We start from the raw sequence: 20,693 nt of genomic DNA on the forward strand, positions 1-20,693 counted from the left end.
GTAAAGGATGAGATTCTCTCCCGGGAGGTTCCTTCCAGCGTGGATTCCTTGATTGAACTCGCTATTCGCATTGAGCGACGGGTTGATCTTCGTCACCGAGCTCGTGGAAAGGAGCTCGCGTTCTCCGTTGCCCCCCTCTCCGCATCACTACCATCTTCCTCTGCCGGCTCGGGTGCTGAGCCTATGCAGCTGGGAGGTATCCGCATCTCGACTAAGGAGAGGGAACGGAGAATCACCAACCGCCTCTGTCTCTATTGCGGTTCTGCTGGTCATTTTGTCACTTCATGTCCAGTAAAAGCCAGAGCTCATCAGTAAGCGGAGGGCTACTGGTGAGCGCTACTACTCCTGTCTCTCCTTCAAGATCCTGCACTACCTTGTCGGTCCATCTACGCTGGACCGGTTCGTCAGCTTCCTGCAGTGCCTTAATAGACTCTGGGGCGGAGGGCTGTTTTATGGACGAGACCTGGGCTCGGGAACATGACATTCCTCTCAGACAGTTAAGGGAGTCCACGGCCTTGTTCGCCCTGGATGGTAGTCCTCTCCCCAGGATTCAGCGTGAGACGCTACCTTTAACCCTCACTGTTTCTGGTAATCATAGCGAAACCATTTCTTTTTTAATTTTTCGTTCACCTTTTACACCTGTTGTTTTGGGCCATCCCTGGCTAGTTTGTCATAATCCTTCCATTAATTGGTCTAGTAATTCTATCCTCTCCTGGAACGTCTCTTGTCATGTGAAATGTTTAATGTCTGCTATCCCTCCTGTTTCCTCTGTCTCTTCTTCACAGGAGGAGCCTGGTGATTTGACAGGGGTGCCGGAGGAATATCACGATCTGCGCACGGTGTTCAGTCGGTCCAGGGCCACCTCTCTTCCTCCACACCGGTCGTATGATTGTAGTATTGATCTCCTTCCGGGAACCACTCCTCCCCGGGGTAGACTATACTCTCTGTCGGCTCCCGAACGTAAGGCTCTCGAGGATTATTTGTCTGTAGCTCTTGCCGCCGGTACCATAGTCCCCTCCTCCTCTCCCGCCGGAGCGGGGGTTTTTTTTGTTAAGAAGAAGGACGGGTCCCTGCGCCCCTGCATAGATTATCGAGGGCTGAATGACATAACAGTGAAGAATCGTTATCCGCTTCCTCTTATGTCTTCAGCCTTCGAGATCCTGCAGGGAGCCAGGTTTTTCACTAAGTTGGACCTTCGTAACGCTTACCATCTCGTGCGCATCAGGGAGGGGGACGAGTGGAAGACGGCGTTTAACACTCCGTTAGGGCACTTTGAATACCGGGTTCTTCCTTTCGGCCTCGCTAACGCTCCAGCTGTCTTTCAGGCATTAGTCAATGATGTCCTGAGAGACATGCTGAACATCTTTGTCTTCGTTTACCTTGACGATATCCTGATTTTTTCACCGTCACTCCAGATTCATGTTCAGCACGTTCGACGTGTCCTCCAGCGCCTTTTAGAGAATTGTCTTTTTGTGAAGGCTGAGAAGTGCTCTTTTCATGCCTCCTCCGTCACATTTCTCGGTTCTGTTATTTCCGCTGAAGGCATTAAGATGGATCCCGCTAAGGTCCAAGCTGTCATTGATTGGCCCGTCCCTAAGTCACGCGTCGAGTTGCAGCGCTTTCTCGGCTTCGCGAATTTCTATCGTCGTTTCATCCGTAATTTTGGTCAGGTGGCAGCCCCTCTCACAGCCCTTACTTCTGTCAAGACGTGCTTTAAGTGGTCCGTTTCCGCCCAGGGAGCTTTTGATCTCCTCAAGAATCGTTTTACATCCGCACCTATCCTTGTTACACCTGACGTCTCTAGACAGTTCATTGTCGAGGTTGACGCGTCAGAGGTGGGCGTGGGAGCCATTCTTTCTCAGCGCTCCTTCTCTGACGACAAGGTCCACCCTTGCGCGTATTTTTCTCATCGCCTGTCGCCGTCGGAACGTAACTATGATGTGGGAAACCGCGAACTGCTCGCCATCCGCTTAGCCCTAGGCGAATGGCGACAGTGGTTGGAGGGGGCGACCGTTCCTTTTGTCGTTTGGACTGACCATAGGAACCTTGAGTACATCCGTTCTGCCAAACGACTTAATGCGCGTCAGGCGCGCTGGGCGCTGTTTTTCGCTCGTTTCGAGTTCGTGATTTCTTATCGTCCGGGCTCTAAGAACACCAAGCCTGATGCTTTATCTCGTCTCTTCAGTTCTTCAGTAGCCTCCACTGACCCCGAGGGGATTCTCCCTGAGGGGCGTGTTGTCGGGTTGACTGTCTGGGGAATTGAGAGGCAGGTAAAGCAAGCACTCACTCAAACTCCGTCGCCGCGCGCTTGTCCCAGGAACCTTCTTTTCGTTCCCGTTCCTACTCGTCTGGCCGTTCTTCAGTGGGCTCACTCTGCCAAGTTAGCCGGCCACCCTGGCGTTCGGGGTACGCTTGCTTCCATTCGCCAGCGCTTTTGGTGGCCCACCCGGGAGCATGACACGCGTCGCTTCGTGGCTGCTTGTTCGGTCTGCGCGCAGACTAAGTGTGGTAACTCCCCTCCTGCCGGCCGTCTCAGGCCGCTTCCCATTCCCTCTCGACCGTGGTCTCACATCGCCTTAGATTTTGTCACCGGACTGCCTTCGTCAGCGGGGAAGACTGTTATTCTTACGGTTGTCGACAGGTTCTCTAAGGCGGCTCATTTTATTCCCCTTGCTAAGCTTCCTTCTGCTAAAGAGACGGCACAAATCATCATCGAGAATGTTTTCAGAATTCATGGCCTTCCGTCAGACGTCGTTTCGGACAGAGGTCCGCAATTCACGTCTCAATTTTGGAGGGAGTTTTGCCGTTTGATTGGGGCTTCCGTCAGTCTCTCTTCCGGCTTTCACCCCCAGTCTAACGGTCAAGCAGAACGGGCCAATCAGACTATTGGTCGCATCTTACGCAGTCTTTCTTTTCGCAACCCTGCGTCTTGGTCAGAACAGCTCCCCTGGGCAGAATACGCCCACAACTCGCTTCCTTCGTCTGCGACCGGGCTATCTCCTTTTCAGAGTAGCCTCGGGTACCAGCCTCCGCTGTTCTCTTCTCAGTTCGCCGAGTCCAGCGTCCCCTCCGCTCAGGCTTTTGTCCAACGTTGCGAGCGCACCTGGAAGAGGGTCAGGTCTGCACTTTGCCGTTATAGGGCGCAGACTGTGAGGGCTGCTAATAAGCGTAGAACTAAGAGTCCTAGATATTGTCGCGGTCAGAGAGTTTGGCTCTCCACTCAGAACCTTCCCCTTAAGACCGCTTCTCGCAAGTTGACCCCGCGGTTCATTGGTCCGTTCCGTATTTCTCGGATCATTAATCCTGTCGCAGTTCGACTTCTTCTTCCGCGATATCTTCGTCGCGTCCACCCGGTCTTCCATGTCTCCTGTGTCAAGCCCGTTCTTCGCGCCCCCGCTCGTCTCCCCCCCCCCCCCCATCCTTGTCGAGGGCGCACCCATCTACAGGGTCCGTAGGATTTTGGACATGCGTCCTCGGGGCCGTGGTCATCAGTACCTAGTAGATTGGGAGGGGTACGGTCCTGAGGAGAGGAGTTGGGTTCCCTCTCGGGACGTGCTGGACCGTGCGCTGATCGATGATTTCCTCCGTTGCCGCCAGGTTTCCTCCTCGAGTGCGCCAGGAGGCGCTCGGTGAGTGGGGGGGTACTGTCATGTATTGTCATGTTGTGTCTTGTTTCTGTCCTTTCTCTTCACCCTGTCTCCCCCTGCTGGTCGTTTTAGGTTACCTTTTCTCCCCCTCCTTCCCCCAGCTGTTCCTTGTCTCCTCCTAACTACCTCGTCACCCCTTTTCCCACCTGTTCCCTTTTTCCCTCTGATTAGTCCTCTATATCTCTCTCTGTTTTTGTTTCTGTCTTTGTCGGATTCTTGTTTGTGTTATTCATGCCTGAACCAGACTATCGTCATGTTTGCTGCAACCTTGTCCTGTCCTGTCGGAATCTGCCGGTCCATCTGAGCCTACGTTTGTTTTGTTATTAAAGAAGCTCTGTTTACGTTAATTCGCTTTTGGGTCCTCATTCACGCACCGTAACAAGAAGAGCATAATTTTCAGCATGACATGACCACATCTATAACTACAACCACATTTTGAGTTATCTGCAGGTCTACCACTCTTGCTCAACATTCTCATGTGTGGCGTCATAGAAATGACACACTGCTATCTTTGGCTTTGAAATGACAGAGGTTTAAGGAACTAACCTACACACACTGCCTGATGTTTAGCGCAGGCAGTTTTCTATTTTATGACAGATTCATATTCAACATCAGTTGAGCTTAAATTCACAGGTTCTAACAGGACAAGGGGAAATATGTGTGAATACCCATTAGAAAACATGGACAAACACATCTTAGGAGGAAATTCCAATTGTCAAACAACGCCTGACAAGTTAATTTATTGTTCATTTGAGGACAACTTCCATTCTACTTGTAGCCTATACGCTCTTGGAATGTTTTTGCTATCTAGAATGTAAAAGGGTTATTTGGCTGTCCCCATCAGAGAGTTCTTTGAATAACCCTTTTTTGGTTCCTGATAGAACCTTTTCTACGGAGTGTTCTACATGGAACCCAAAAGGGTTCAACCTGGAACCAAAAAAAAAGGTTCTACCTGTGGCGACAGCTGAATGACCCTTTTGGAACCCTTTTTTCTAAGAGTGTACAATGTGACAATAAGTTACATTTGTGGCAAAGAAGGGGGTCGAGTGATAAATGGCAGATATGTGAGAGCAGAACTAATAAACGGGCTCTGCCCGATCACTAAAATGGCCACCCCTGTCAAAACTACAGATCACAAAATGGCCGACCGCCAAAACTACAAGTCCCAGAAGCAAGGGGAACAAGGTGGAGCCGACACACAGATAAAGGGTCAAGAAAAACCAGGAAGAGAGAGAGAGAGTGCTGGAAGGATCTATGAACAATAGAGAAAGAGACAATAGAGATTGGCTGGATTTACCGTGTATGAGCTGGATTGTTTTGGACTTACCTGTTGGCGTTTGGACCTGGACCTACCGAGAACCCGATTTGTGTACCGAACCCTGCTATCCTTGACCTCGCCTACGGCCTGGGTGGACCAGGACGGAGAAACAAACACACAGGTACTGTCCTGTTCGAAAGAACTCTCATTCTTGGGTGATTTGGTGGCAGTTTACCACTTAATTTGTGACAAACGCTCCTAACCTTGAAGAGGTTTGCCACACGTGGTGGAGAATGCGGGCATGGACTAACCATACCACTGGTTAGGTAGAATATATATTTTTTTTAAATGTTCAGTTAGCACTCCAAAGGGGAGTCAGGTTTTTTTTTATGGCTTTGTTTGGTTAGGACAGTTTCTCAGGAAAATTAGTATGGAGGGAGCCATACAGGCCCTGTTACAAGCGGTGGCCGCCCAACAAGAGGCAACTAGAGCTCAACAAATAGCTCATCAGGATGCAATGCGAATGTATCAGGACACGTTACAGGTCCAGCACTGCACCAACCAGCTGCAGAGAAGAGCAAGAGAGAAACACCCGGGAGTTAACCTTTCTGATCTCCCCATCCCGGATCCGGGTTCGTGAATACAGACTCAAGCTCATTACCATAACGCAACGTTAACTATTCATGAAAATCGCAAATGAAATGAAATAAATATGCCATCTCTCAAGCTTAGCCTTTTGTTAACAACACTGTCATCTCAGATTTTCAAAATATGCTTCTCAACCATTGCAAAACAAGCATTTGTGTAACAGTATTGATGGCTAACGTAGCATTTAGCATTAGCATTCAGCTGGCAACATTTACACAAAAAAACAGAAAAGCATTCAAAAAAATCATTTACCTTTGAAGAACTTCAGATGTTTTCAATGAGGAGACTCTCAGATAGCAAATGTTCAGTTTTTCCTGAAAGATTATTTGTTTAGGACAAATCGCTCCGTTTTCTGCGTCACGTTTAGCTATGAAAAAACCCCTGTATCCAGGATTGTGTAAATCTATCAGCAAGCTCATTAGCATAACACAACGTTAACTATTTATGAAAATCGCAAATGAAATGAAATAAATATGCCATCTCTCAAGCTTAGCCTTTTGTAAACAACACTGTCATCTCAGATTTTCAAAATATGCTTCTCAACCATAGGAAAACAATCATTTGTGTAAAAGTAGCTAGCTAGAGTTAGCATTTCGCGTTAGCATTTAGCGTTAGCATTAGCGTTAGCATCCAGCACGCAACATTAACAAAAACATAAAAGCCTTCAAATAAAATCATTTACCTTTGAAGAACTTCTGATGTTTTCAATGAGGATACTCTCAGTTAGATAGCAGATGCTCAGTTTTTCCAAAAAGATTCCTTGTGTATTAGAAATAGCTCCGTTTTATACATCACATTTGGCTACCAAAAAAAATCCATAAATTCAGTCCTCAAAACGCAAACTTTTTTCCAAATTAACTCCATAATATCGACTGAAAACATGGCAAACGTTTTTTAGAATCAAGCCTCAAGGTGTTTTTCACATATCTCTTCATTGATACATCGTTCTTGGACACATGCTTTCTCTCATGAATCCCAGGAGAAAATGACCGCACCTGAAGATTACGCACAAATTTAGACAAAGGACACCGGGCGGACCTCTGGAAAATGTAGTCTCTTATGGCCAATCTTCCAATGATATGCCTACAAATACGTCACAATGCTGCTAAGACCTTGGGCGAACGACAGAAAGTGTAGGCTCATTCCTTGCGCAATCACAGCCATATAAGGAGAGAATGGAAAACAGAGCTTCAGAAATTCTGCTAATTCCTGGGTGATGCATCATCTTGGTTTCGCCTGTAGAATGAGTTCTGGGGCACTTACAGACAAAATCTTTGCAGATTCTGAAACTTCAGAGTGTTTTCTTTCCAAAACTGTCAAGAATATGCATAGTCGAGCATCTTTTCGTGACAAAATATCGCGCTTAAAACGGGAACGTTTTTTATCCAAAAATGAAATAGCGCCCCTAGAGCTCTAAGAGGTTAAGAGAAGGCCTAAAGGGGCTAGCGGACCAAATTGGGGCTCAATTACCAGCTGCAAATACCCAGAGGCGGGCCAATCATTTTCTTAAAAAAATGACAGCACAGGATGATGTGGAAGCATATCTTACCACCTTCGAAAGGACGGCAGAGAGGGAGAAGTGGCCGAAAGAAGAATGGGCAGGGCTTCTGGCACCATACCTGGCAGGGGATGCTCAAAAAGCATATTTTGACCTGGAGTTGAAAGATGCACAGGATTACGATAAACTAAAGGGAGAGATCTTGACTAGACTGGGAGTGACCGATACCGTGAGGGCACACCGCTTCCACCAGTGGTCCTACCGACCGGGACAACCCCCGCGAACACAGATGTTCGACTTGATTCACCTGGCACGGAAATGGTTGCGACCAGAGACCCGGTCATCCGCCGAGATCGTTGAGACCATCGTACTCAACCAGTTTCAGCGAGGTCTACCACAAGAAGTGAGACGATGGGTTGGCCAGAACAAGGTATTTTCCGCCGACCATCTCGTGGGCCTGGTTGAACGGTATTGTACGGCAGGAACAGCTGAGCAGGCACAGGAGGAAAGATTCCCGTTCCCCAGGCCTGGGCGAACCAGCGGACAGGGTAAGGCTGTCCCAACATATAGAGGGGGAAGAGAGCACCGTGGGGCCATGAGGAAAGAATCAGAATCAGGCCGAGACACTAAGGGAAAAAACGGAAACCGGGAGTCGAGGGGGTCTCCCCCCCGAACCCCTATTATCTGTTACAATTGTAATCAACCGGGACATATTGCAGCCTACTGCCCTATTAAAGAAGAGCCAATGCAATGTAACCTCGGTGAAAATAAAGATGATATACGGTATGCATGTCCTGTTGTAACCACTGTACTTGAAAGATCAAGAAACAAATATATGTGCAGGGTAAAGGTTGAAGGGAAAGAGGTTGAAGCACTGCTGGATTCCGGCAGTATGCTAACCCTGGTCGTTGCAAGCCTAGTGACGAATCATAAACTGGATACAAGACAGGATATCAGTGTTACATGCATTCATGGGGATACCCGTCTGTACCCCACGGCCTTAGTGAGCATTCAAACAGAGGACGGTCTGCTGGATTATGAGGTCGGCATGGTCCCAAAGATGCCATATGATGTAATATTGGGTAGAAACCTTCCTAACTTTGCGAAGTTAGGCCACAAGAATGGCATATTTGAGAAGCCAACAACCCTGACCAAGCAGGAAGAAGCATGGGGCCTTCAACCAAAGCCAAGAAAATAGGTATCCCAGGGGACAACATCACAGGTGCTAGTAGGGGAGGAGGAGGATGAAGTGGCAAACATCCCTGATAACGAACAGCCCGGTACTAGTGGGGGTGGGGTCGATCTGAATCCAGAGGACGACGATCTAGAACCAGCAGACCTGGCAGGGTCCTTGACTAATTTCGGGACGGCCCAAAACCAGGATCCAACCCTGCAGCAAGCCAGAGCAGATGTGCAGGTCGTAGATGGTACTCCCATAAATGTTGGGATGATGCCTAATACTTTTCCCCACTTCATCATGAAAAAGGGTTTGGTGTACAGAGTCTCGAAAATAGGGGTTGATGTGGTGGAACAGTTGTTGGTTCCCACTTGGTACCGGAGGACAGTACTGGATCTAGCTCATGGGCACATTCTGGGTGGACACCTTGGTATCGATAAAACCCGAGACCGGATTGTAAGGAGGTTTTACTGGCCAGGAATTCAAGCTGAAGTGGCTCGGCATTGTGGAGAGTGCCCGGAGTGCCAGTTAACAGCTCCCCGACCAGCTGTTAGAAGCCCGTTAGTGCAGATAGATCTCAGATAGAGCTTATTTGATGTACTTTGTTTCTTAGTTTGTTTGTGAAATTGTTTAATATTCTGTTTCATTTGTTCCCAGGGGGGAAGGGGAAGGCACCTTGGGAGTGCTTAGGCAAGAGGCCCGCGGGCATACATATACCCGTAGTATATTCATTGTCTAGGTACACTAGGTAAGACCTGGGCGGACCACCCCCTGTATTTTGGTTAGGGCACCAGGTGGTGCTAAATTAGGTAAGTAGTGGGTAGGCAGGTAAGATAGGAGAGGGGGGGGCTTTGAGATTTACTTTCTTTGCTTTGGTTCCGTCCAGCCCCCTTTCCCCATATTACCGTGTAAAGAAATAAAGTCCTTGTAAACGGTACCACATTCTGTCTGTGTCATCCTTACTCGCACCTACAGTCCATACCTCTTTCGCATCACAGAGAGTTTAGTGGTAGCAGGGTGTTGCGTTCCCTCTTCATAGAGGCGTGCGTAACACACTCCCCATAATCGAAATGCCATTTGAGAGGATAGCGATGGATTTAGTGGGCACACTACCCAAATCTGCCAGAGGGCACCAATACATTCTGGTCATTCTAGATTATGCCACTCGCTACCCAGAAGCCATTCCCCTTCGGACGATGGCTTCCAAAAATATTGCAAAGGAATTAGTGCTCTTGTTCACCAGGGTAGGGGTTCCAAAGGAGATCCTTACCGACCAGGGGACCCCCTTTATGTCCCGCCTTATGGCGGGCCTTTGTAAACTGTGGCAGGTGAAACAGTTGAGGACATCAGTTTACCATCCTCAGATGGACGGGCTGGTTGAGAGATTCAACCGAACCCTGAAGTCAATGCTCAGGAAGGTAATCGATAAGGATGGGAAAAACTGGGATTGCATGTTGCCGTATCTGATGTTTGCCATTAGAGAGGTTCCTCAAGCCTCACTGGGGTTTTCTCCCTTTGAGCTGGTATATGGGAGGCATCCCCGGGGAATCTTAGACATCGCCCGGGAAACCTGGGAGCACCAATCCACCCCGTATACTAGTGTCATAGAGCACATCACGGCAATGCAAGACAGGATAGCCACAGTCATGCCCATCGTCAGAGAGCACATGAGACAAGCACAGGAGCACCAGCGGCACACTTATAACCGACAGGCTACCCTGAGGGAATTTCAACCGGGAGATAAGGTGTTAGTGCTGATCCCCACGGTAGAGTGTAAACTACTAGCCACATGGAAATGACCATATGAAGTGCTGGAGAGAATAGGAGAAGTCAATTATTGGATCCGACAGCCAGGTCGACGGCCCCAGGAACAGATTTATCACATAAACCTGTTAAAAGCATGGAGAGAGAGAGAAACACTAATGGTCACATACCCCACACACACTCAGGAGACAGCCGAAGTAAATATTTCACCCACTCTGTCCCCAGCACAAGTACAGGAAGTAAAGACCCTGATCCAGAAAAACAGAGATGTGTTTTCAGAGATACCTGGCCGAACTGAGGTTACGGCTCATGATATCGTTTCCCTACCAGGGAGAAAAGTGAGTATGAGGCCATATCGGGTACCCGAGGCTCGACAGGCCGCGATTAGAGCAGAGACGGAGAAAATGTTGACAGCTGGAGTGATCGAAGAGTCACATAGTGAGTGGTCTAGCCCAATTGTGATGGTCTCCAAGCCCGATGGGTCTTTGCGGTTCTGTAACGACTTTCGGAAGGTAAATGAAATCTCCAAGTTTGATGCCTACCCCATGCCCCGAGTAGATGAACTACTGGAGAAAATTGGTAATGCTCGGTACATTACGACCCTTGATCTGACAAAAGGGTACTGGCAAATTCCTCTGACCCCCAGGGCCAAAGAAAAGACAGCCTTTGCAACACCTGTTTCAATACACCGTCATGCCATTCGGCTTACACGGGGCCCCAGCCACCTTTCAACGGCTCATGGACAAAGTCCTAAAACCGCACAAAGCATACGCCGTAGCTTATTTAGATGACGTGGGGATCTACAGCCCAGATTGGGAATCCCACTTACCCCGGGTACAGGCAGTGTTAGACGCCCTTAGAAAGGCAGGGCTCACGGCAAACCCTGCCAAGTGTTATGTGGGGTTAGAGGAAACAGAGTATCTGGGATACACTGTGGGAAGAGGGTTAATCAAACCCCAACGTAAGAAGGTGAAGGCAATTAGAGAATGGCCGAAACCAGTAAATAAGAAGCAGGTTCGAGCCTTCCTAGGACTGACCGGTTACTACCGGAAGTTCATCCCAAGTTATGCCACAGTGGCCGCCCCACTTACCGACATGACTAGAGCCAGAGGGCCAAACATGGTCAAATGGGATGAAAGGGCCCCAAAGCATTTAGGACATTACAGGAGGCTCTCTGCTGTAATCCAGTGCTGGTGGTACCAGACTTTGAGAGAGAGTTTGTGGTTCAGACGGATGCCTCAGAGGTCGGCTTGGGAGCAGTGCTATCCCAAGAGGTAGAAGGGGTGGAACACCCCATCCTGTTTTTAAGCAGGAAGCTGGAACCACGGGAAACCAACTACTCAGTCGTTGAGAAAGAGGCGCTGGCAGTAAAGTGGGCTCTAGAAAGCCTGAAATACTACCTGCTGGGGCGCCACTTTACCCTCATCAATGATCATGCCCCACTCACCTGGATGCATAGGGCTAAAGAGAAGAACGCTCGGGTGATGCGGTGGTTTTTGAGTCCCCAACCGTTTCATTTTGACTTGAAACACAGAGCAGGGATGGAAATGGGAAACGTGGATGGGTTATCCCGCATGCACGCATATTTTGCTGCGGTAGCCCGACCTAGGGGGTCGGATCTAGGGGGAGAGATGTGTGGCAAAGAAGGGGGTTGAGTGATAAATGGCAGATATGTGAGAGCAGAACTAATAAACGGGCTCTGCCCGATCACTAAAATGGCCACCCCTGTCAGAACTACAGATCACAAAATGGCCGACCGCCAAAACTACAAGTCCTAGAAGCAAGGGGAACAAGGTGGAGCCGACACAGATAAAGGGTCAAGAAAAACCAGGAAGAGAGAGAGAGAGTGCTGGAAGGATCTATGAACAATAGAGAAAGAGACAATAGAGATTGGCTGGATTTACCGTGTATGAGCTGGATTGTTTTGGACTTACCTGTTGGCGTTTGGACCTGGACCTACCGAGAACCCGATTTGTGTACCGAACCCTGCTATCCTTGACCTCGCCTACGGCCTGGGTGGACCAGGACGGAGAAACAAACACACAGGTACTGTCCTGTTCGAAAGAACTCTCATTCTTGGGTGATTTGGTGGCAGTTTACCACTTAATTTGTGACAAACGCTCCTAACCTTGAAAAGGTTTGCCACACATTATAACTGGGAAGCACACACTTTTCATTATAATGTTGTAAATTAAAGCATATACAGTTTAGACTGTATAGAGGACTGATGCATTTCTGGTTAGAACCTAACAAATGAGTCTAACTATTACTCATACATCAGTAAGGTAGTTACAGCTCGATATGGTTTAATGCAGGAATGACTTGTCTATGTTATCATTAGTGACTCCCAGTGAGGGGGGTGGGGGGAGTTATTTTCCCCAAGAGTGTCATTGGTACAAGTTGAGCTCCAAATTGAGATAAAGAAAGTCCTTGAAACAGGTGAGATAAGAGGAGTGAAACGAAAAAAAGAGAGGGGAGACACACTGATCCTGTCAGCAAAACAGACTTAAACAAGAACATGACACTTCTCACTCTTCTGGCACTGTTTGGAGGGGCAGGTAGGAGAGTAACTTGTTATTTTACTTAAACATTTGCTCAGAATACATAACATAAGAAATTGCTGGTCGATGTTAACACCGGATTCTGATGAAAAACCTAAGACGTCATTTAATCTCAATCAGGCAATTTTTTTTCCCTTGAGAGGGACGACAAGATCGCAGCAGGGTATGAGCACAGGAAGAACTCTGTTCCCTACCAGGTGTCTCTGTACACAGGGTACAACTTCTGTGGAGGGATTCTCCTTTCTAGTGAATGGGTGCTATCTGCTGCCCACTGCTACAAATCTTAAGTGCAGACTGCAGAGTTACTATGTGCTAGTGTCACGACAGAGACAAACGCGTCGCGCATGTGTCTCTGGTGCGCAAGGTACTTGGGCGACTGTTGGAGCATGACCTGTACGTCAAGGCCGAGAAATGTGTGTTCTCCAAACAAGCCGTCTCTTTCCTGGGGTATCACATTTCCACATCTGGGGTGGTGATGGAGTGCGACCGCATTGCTGCCATGCATAATTGGCTGACTCTGACCACGGCAAAGGAGGTGCAGCGGTTTTTAGGGTGTGCCAATTACTATCGGAGGTTTATCCGGGGTTTTGGGCAGGTAGCTGCTCCCATTAACTCACTGCTGAAGGGGGGGCCGGTGCGTTTGCAGTGGTCGGCGGAGGCGGACAGAGCTTTCAGTCATCTGAAGGTGTTGTTTACCGACGCTCCCGTATTGGAGCATCCGGACCCCTCTTTCCCATTCATAGTGAAGGTGGACTCGTCCGAGACTGGTGTTGGAGCCGTGCTATCACAGGGCTCGGGCACGCCCCCGAAGCTTCGCCCCTGTGCTTTCTTTTCGAGGAAGCTCAGTCCGGCGGAGCGAAACTATGATGTGGGGGATCGGGAGTTGCTGGCTGTGGTAAAAGCTCTGAAGGTATGGAGACATTGGCTTGAGTGGGCGAAACACTCTTTTCTCATCTGGACTGACCACCATAATCTGGAGTACATCTGGGCGGCGATGAGACTGAATCCTCGTCAGGCAAGGTGGGTGATGTTTTTTACCAGATTTCGCTTCACTATCTCTAATAGACCAGGTTCCCGTAACGCGAAGGCCGAAGCACTGTCCCGTCTCTATGATACCGAGAAGCGACCCATCGATCCCACCCCCATACTTCCGGCCTCTTGTCTGGTGGCACCTGTGTTGTGGGAGGTGGACACGGACATCGAGCAGGCGTCTCGGTTAGAACCTCCTCCACCTCAGTGTCCAGAGAGTCGGAGGTATGTCCCGCTTGGTGTTCGTGATAGATTGATCAGGTGGGCCTACGCTCTACCCTCTTCTGGTCATAAGGGGATTGAGAGGACAGCGCGGGCTCTTAGGGGGAAGTACTGGTGGCCCACCTTGGCTAAGGATGAGAGGGTTTATGTTTCCTCCTGTTCGGTGTGCACTCAGTGTAAGGCTCCTAGACACCTGCCTAGAGGGAAGTTACAGCCCCTCCCCGTTCCACAGCGGCCTTGGTCACACCTGTCTGTAGACTTTCTTACCTATCTTCGTCACAGGGGAACACTATGATCCTGGTCGTTGTCGATCGGTTCTCTAAGTCCTGCCGTCTCCTCCCTTTGCCCGGTCTCCCTACGGCCCTACAGACTGTGAAGGCCCTGTTCACACACGTCTTCTGGCACTACGGGGTGCCTGAGGATATCGTGTCTGATCGGAGTCCCCAGTTTACTTCCCAGGGGTTGGAAGGCGTTCATGGAGCATCTGGGGTCTCGATCAGCCTGACCTCTGGTTTTCACCCCAAGAGTAATGGGCAGGTGGAGAGAGTGAACCAGGATGTGGGTAGGTTTCTGTGGTCGTATTGCCAGAACCGGCCTGGAGAGTGGGCGAGGTTCTTCCCATGGGCCGAGATGGCCCAGAATTCACTTTGTCACTCCTCCACGGACTTGTTGCCGTTTCAGTGCATGTTGGGCTATCAGCCGGTCCTGGTCCCATGGCATCAGAGTCAGACCGAGGCTCCTGCGGTGGAGGATTCGGCGCAGCGCTCAAAGGAGACCTGGAGAGCCGTCCAGGAATCCCTTAAACGGGCAAAAGAAGGTGAGCGCTGACCGCCACCGTAGTGAGGCCCAGTGTTCGCAGGGTGGGACAGGGCCTGGCTCTCGACCCGAAACCTGCCTCTCCGCTTGCCCTGTCGGAAGCTGGGTCTGCGGTTTGTGGGGCCATTTAAAGACCTGAGGAGAATAAACGAGGTGTGTTATAGGTTATAGCTCCCCTCTTACTATCGTATTAACCCCTCGTTTCATGTGTCTCTCCTCAGGCCGGTGGTAGCTGGTCCACTACAGGATGTTGAGGTGCGTGAGGTACCTCCCCTGGACATCGAGGGGGGTCCGGCGTACACTGTACGGTCCGTTCTGGACTCTAGACGTCGGGTGGGGGGCCTGCAGTACCTCGTGGATTGGGAGGGGTACGGTCTGGAGGAGAGGTGCTGGGTGCCGGTGGAGGACATCTTGGACCCATCTCTGCTGGGTGAGTTCCACCGCCTCCATCCTGATCGCCCTGCGCCTCGCCCTCCGGGTCGTCCTCGAGGCCGGCGTCGGCACGCTGCGGGAGCCGCGCGTCAGGGGTGAGGTACAGTCATGACTTCCACCGAAGGTGGCTCCTCTCCCCGTTCGAGCGGCACTCTGCGGTCTTCGTCGCCGGTCTACTAGCTGCCACCGATCCCTTTTCCTTTTATTTGGGTTATGTCTGTTTTGTGTATCACCTGGTTTCACTTTGGTTAATTAGGGGGGGTATTGAATTCGACATTTCCTTTGGGGTTTTGTGTGGGATTGCTTTCGTTGAACTGTCATTGAGTTTGGGGTTTCGTTTTATTTGCTCATGTTCTACAGGGGGGTTTTCCCTGGACTGTGTTTGAGTGGGGATTTTCATTGCGATTACTGTAGCCCAGAGTCCTGTTGTTTTCTTGAGCCAGTTAAATAAAACACACTTTCCTTGGTACTTGTTTCTCCATCGCCTGACTCTACACCCACATCTCCTTGGGGAGATCTGACAGCTAGAGTATTTAAAAAATAGTTGAAATGTTTTTTTATTTTATTTTATGAACATTCAGTTGGTGTAGGCCTTAAAATCCCCATTTAATCTAGAATTGTATGCTTTGCTCTTTGTAATATCATGTTTAACGGTTGAGTCCATTCAGATTTTAGACCATAACTGTTGTAGAACTGTTTGCATGAAATGGGTAAACCAAGCATACAGCAAATCCAACAAAATCCAACAAGTTCCCCAGTGCAGGACCCTCTTTCCCCTCCAACAACCACAGTATAATCTCTATTCGGGCTGTAGGTTGCCATTGGAGGTCCGTCTGGGGAGCATAACATAAAGGAGCCTGAGGACAAAGCAGCACATGTCTGCCCGGTTCAACTCCGGTACCCAGGATAGTGACATCACCTGATAAAGCTAAGCCTGCCTGCCACCCTCAACAGCTATGTGAGCCCTGTGGCCCTCCTCACTAAGTGTGGCACTGCCAGAACCATGTGCCAGGTCTCTGGCTGGGGAGCCTTCGCGCCAGCAACGAAGGCTGTGAGTGGAATGTGTGTTTCAAGTTTCAAGTTGTATTAGTCATATGTACGGGATACACATGGTATACACCATCCGATGAAATGCTTACTTCAGGTTCCTACTCGACAATGTGTACTGTACAGTACCATGCTGCCTTGGTTATAAACGGTTAACAGCTGAGGATAACAGCTATTTTAGAGTGATTGGTCCTTTTACAGTCTTAAGAAATCTCAAGTTTTCCACTTATGATTTATTTAAATAGAAAGTTGTAATGCCTTGTTACATGTCTGTGTCTTTTCTTTAATGTTCTGTTCCAGTGAGATACCATGATACACTGCAGTGTGTGGAGGTCCCCCTCCGGACTGATAACACCTGCCTGGAAGTCTGTTTCTTCCAGATGACTGAGAACATGATCTGTGCTTGCTTCATGGAGGGAGGCAAGGATTCATGCCAGGTAACTGACATAATAGACCTGTACTATACTTCATATTTCACCATCTTGTCTTCACAATTTTTACCATGACGCAATCACACTGATCTCTGGTTATATCTTTTCTTGTCATTCTTCATCTTGCTCTGTCACTGAATCTCTCTATCTTGTTCCTGTCACTCTGGCTTGTTGCGCTCTCTCTTTCTTTGTCACTCTGGCTTGTTGCGCTCTCTCTTTCTTTATCTCTCCCATCACCTTCCCCATCTTATCCCACCTCTGTCTGTCACTTTCTTTGTTTGTTAGTTTGTTTGATTGTTTGTTTCTTTGTTTCTCTCTGTCTGTCTCTGTCTCTGTCTCTCTCTGTCTCTCTCTGTCTCTCTCTCTCTCTCTCTGTCTCTCTCTCTGTCTCTCTCTGTCTCTCTCTCTCTCTCTGTCAATTCAATTCAATTCAATTCAAGGGCTTTATTGGCATGGGAAACATGTGTTAACATTGCCAAAGCAAGTGAGGTAGACAACATACAAAGTGAAAATATAAAGTGAAAAACAACAAAAATTAACAGTAAACATTACACATACAGAGGTTTCAAAACAGTAAAGACATTACAAATGTCATATATATATATATATATATATATATATATATATATATATATATATATATATATATATATATATATACAGTGTTTTAACAATGTACAAATGGTTAAAGGACACAAGAGAAAATAAATAAGCATAAATATGGGTTGTATTTACAATGGTGTGTGTTCTTCACTGGTTGCCCTTTTCTCGTGGCAACAGGTCACAAATCTTGCTGCTGTGATGGCACACTGTGGAATTTCACCCAGTAGATATGGGAGTTTTTCAAATTTGGATTTGTTTTCGAATTCTTTGTGGATCTGTGTAATCTGAGGGAAATATGTCTCTCTAATATGGTCATACATTGGGCAGGAGGTTAGGAAGTGCAGCTCAGTTTCCACCTCATTTTGTGGGCAGTGAGCACATAGCCTGTCTTCTCTTGAGAGCCATGTCTGCCTACGGCGGCCATTCTCAATAGCAAGGCTATGCTCACTGAGTCTGTACATAGTCAAAGCTTTCCTTCATTTTGGGTCAGTCACAGTGGTCAGGTATTCTGCCGCTGTGTACTCTCTGTTTAGGGCCAAATAGCATTCTAGTTTGCTCTGTTTTTTTGTTAATTATTTCCAATGTGTCAAGTAATTATCTTTTTGTTTTCTCATGATTTGGTTGGGTCTAATTGTGCTGTTGTCCTGGGGCTCTGTAGGGTGTGTTTGTGTTTGTGAACAGAGCCCCAGGACCAGCTTGCTTAGGGGACTCTTCTCCAGGTTCATCTCTCTGTAGGTGATGGCTTTGTTATGGAAGGTTTGTGAATCACTTCCTTTTAGGTGGTTGTAGAATTTAACGGCTCTTTTCTGGATTTTGATAATTAGTGGGTATCGGCCTAATTCTGCTCTGCATGCATTATTTGGTGTTCTACGTTGTACACGGAGGATATTTTTGCTATATTCAATTTGGTGTTTGTCCCATTTTGTGAAGTCTTGGTTGGTGAGCGGACCCCAGACCTCACAACCATAAAGGGCAATGGGCTCTATGACTGATTCAAGTATTTTTAGCCAAATCCTAATTGGTATGTTGAAATGTGTTTCTTTTGATGGCATAGAATGCCCTTCTTGCCTTGTCTCTCAGATCGTTCACAGCTTTGGAAGTTACCTGTGGCGCTGATGTTTAGGCCAAGGTATGTATAGTTTTTTGTGTGCTCTAGGGCAACAGTGTCTAGATTGAATTTGTATTTGTGGTCCTGGTGACTGGACCTTTTTTGGAACACCATTATTTTGGTCTTACTGAGATTTACTGTCAGGGCCCAGGTCTGACAGAATCTGTGCATAAGATCTAGGTGCTGCTGTAGGCCCTCCTTGGTTGGTGACAGAAGCACCAGATCATCGGCAAACAGCAGACATTTGACTTCGGATTCTAGCAGGGGGAGGCCGGGTGCTGCAGACTTTTCTAGTGCCCGCGCCAATTCGTTGATATATATGTTGAAGAGGGTGGGGCTTAAGCTGCATCCCTGTCTAACCCCACGACCCTGTGTGAAGAAATGTGTGTGTTTTTTGCCAATTTTAACCGCACACTTGTTGTTTGTGTACATGGATTTTATAATGTCGTATGTTTTACCCCCAACACCACTTTCCATCAGTTTGTATAGCAGACCCTCATGCCAGATTGAGTCGAAGGCTTTTTTGAAATCAACAAAGCATGAGAAGACTTTGCCTTTGTTTTGGTTTGTTTGGTTGTCAATTAGGGTGTGCAGGGTGAATACATGGTCATCTGTCTCTCTCTCTGTCTCTCTCTGTCTCTCTCTGTCTCTCTCTGTCTGTCTCTCTCTCTCTTCACCCCCCCCCCCCCCCCTCTCAGGGTCACTCTGGTGGCCCTCTGGTGTGTGATGGGGAGCTGCAGGGTGTTGTGTCCTGGGGTCATGGCTGTGCTCTCAGGAAGAAGCCTGGCGTCTACACAGAAGTCTGCAACTACGTGTCATGGATCCAAAACACCATGACATCTGGCTAAGTAGCAAAGGCTGGTCCTGATGTCATGGAATTAACCATTTGAACTGACAATATCAAATAAAGTGTGTCTGTTTATTGAATGGTTTATCGTGTGGTCTTTGTTAGGGTTGACTTCGTATGAGAGGAATTGAGAAAGTCAGATCAGAATTTGAGCTATCGTGAAGGCGCTAGCTAGAGGGTTTAAGGGATAAAAATGGAACACTTGGCTCCCTCTGCTGGCTATACAGTGATCAATCTTAAGCAATCATCAAAAAACATGACCAAATGTCTAGCAAAGAGAAGCAAAGAATACATATTCCATTTAGACTTTGGTCTTAGTCAGTCTTCCAGTGTGGGAATATTCTCACAATACGGTAGACTACCCAGGTTTGTCAAGTCCACCCACCATCCAAAATACCCCAAGTACCACACCCTTCACCATGACATCATAGTGACCATGCCAAGGGTTCTGTTGGCCCTGTGGCCTGAGGCATTCTATTTGGGTCTGACCTGAGGGGTGTGGATTCATTCACAACAGTGCTGGTGGCTATGGGTGTGGGCCTTCAACGGTCTCAACAACACATTTCTATGTCCCTAAAGATGTAGTCAGGGTAAATAAAGTAGAATGGACAGCTAGGCAGTGGTGTAAAGTACTTACAGTTTTTTCCAACTGCTTACACACGTTTTTCAAAACTGTCTCCTTTTTTCAAAACTCTACACACAATTCCCAAAACTGCACACACAAAATGCAAAATGCCTCACATCTCCTTCAAAATGTAACACTGCATTCAAAATGCCATAAACACGTCAGAATGAAGCATTTCCCTCAAATGGCAAACACTGCTTTTATAATAGTACATTTTTGGATATACCATGTAAACACTGTTGTTCTAAATCTAAAGCTCTTTGGTCTTTCATAGGCTTACATCTATTTCAATACAATGTTCTACAGTGAAAGTAATCTGCTGAGAGGGGTAACAAGTACACTGTAAACACCAATACAATGTTCTACAGTGAAAGTAATCTGCTGTGAGGGGTAACAAGTACACTGTAAACACCAATACAATGTTCTACAGTGAAAGTAATCTGCTGTGAGGGGTAACAAGTACACTGTAAACACCAATGCAATGTAGAAACAGAAAATATTTATTAGGCCAAACATTACTGTTGTATACAGTAGCATACAACAAAACCATAAACATATGTAAACCAAAAGTATATTCTTTAGAATACAGTAAAGAACACAATTGTGTGTGTGGGGTCCCGGGGGGGCAGTCCAGGAATTGGTAGGGGGGGGGTAGTCACCAGTGCTAAGCTACGCTTCATCTCTTCTCCGGCCTGGGTCTGGCCACAACACTTCGTCCACATCACAAGATAAGTTTTCTCTTGCCAAACATCGAGGGAAGTATCTTCTTGCATGGCGTATCCAACCTTGGACAGAGGCAACCTCTATGTCCCCACATGCGTCCTCCATTGCCTGGAGAAGCGGCATGCGGGCATAGGGTTGGCGTTCATGTACTTTTCAGCGCCAGGCTGAGAAGAATTCCTCTATGGGATTTAGAAAAGCTGAATATGGGGGTAGGTACAAAACTACAAATTGTGGATGGGTGGCAAACCAGTTTTGGA

The 20,693-nt window shown here is 47.8% G+C and overlaps 1 protein-coding gene, 1 long non-coding RNA gene and 1 pseudogene across 2 annotated transcripts; 2 read left to right on the top strand and 1 right to left on the bottom strand.

The window, feature by feature from the left end:
• Positions 1–4,933: 4,933 nt before the first annotated feature.
• Positions 4,934–6,547, bottom strand: LOC149984479 (uncharacterized). Its single transcript, XR_016493156.1, has 3 exons — positions 6,236–6,547; positions 5,806–5,867; positions 4,934–5,052 (listed from the first exon to the last, which is right to left on the bottom strand). It is a non-coding gene; the product is annotated as an uncharacterized LOC149984479 (long non-coding RNA).
• LOC149984480 (uncharacterized) lies at positions 5,047–9,165 on the top strand. Its single transcript, XM_090226279.1, has 2 exons — positions 5,047–5,503; positions 6,974–9,165. The coding sequence occupies exons 1-2, from the start codon at positions 5,418–5,420 to the stop codon at positions 8,247–8,249; spliced, it is 1,362 nt and encodes a 453-aa protein (XP_090082405.1). The 5' UTR covers positions 5,047–5,417; the 3' UTR covers positions 8,250–9,165.
• Positions 9,166–10,453: 1,288 nt separating this feature from the next.
• On the top strand, positions 10,454–19,168 carry LOC149984481 (trypsin-3-like; annotated as a pseudogene).
• The last annotated feature ends 1,525 nt before the right edge of the window (positions 19,169–20,693 follow it).

The sequence above is a fragment of the Oncorhynchus mykiss genome, chromosome 3, assembly GCF_057628025.1.
Source record: "Oncorhynchus mykiss isolate SJ-2025 chromosome 3, ASM5762802v1, whole genome shotgun sequence".
Classification (NCBI taxonomy): domain Eukaryota; kingdom Metazoa; phylum Chordata; class Actinopteri; order Salmoniformes; family Salmonidae; genus Oncorhynchus; species Oncorhynchus mykiss.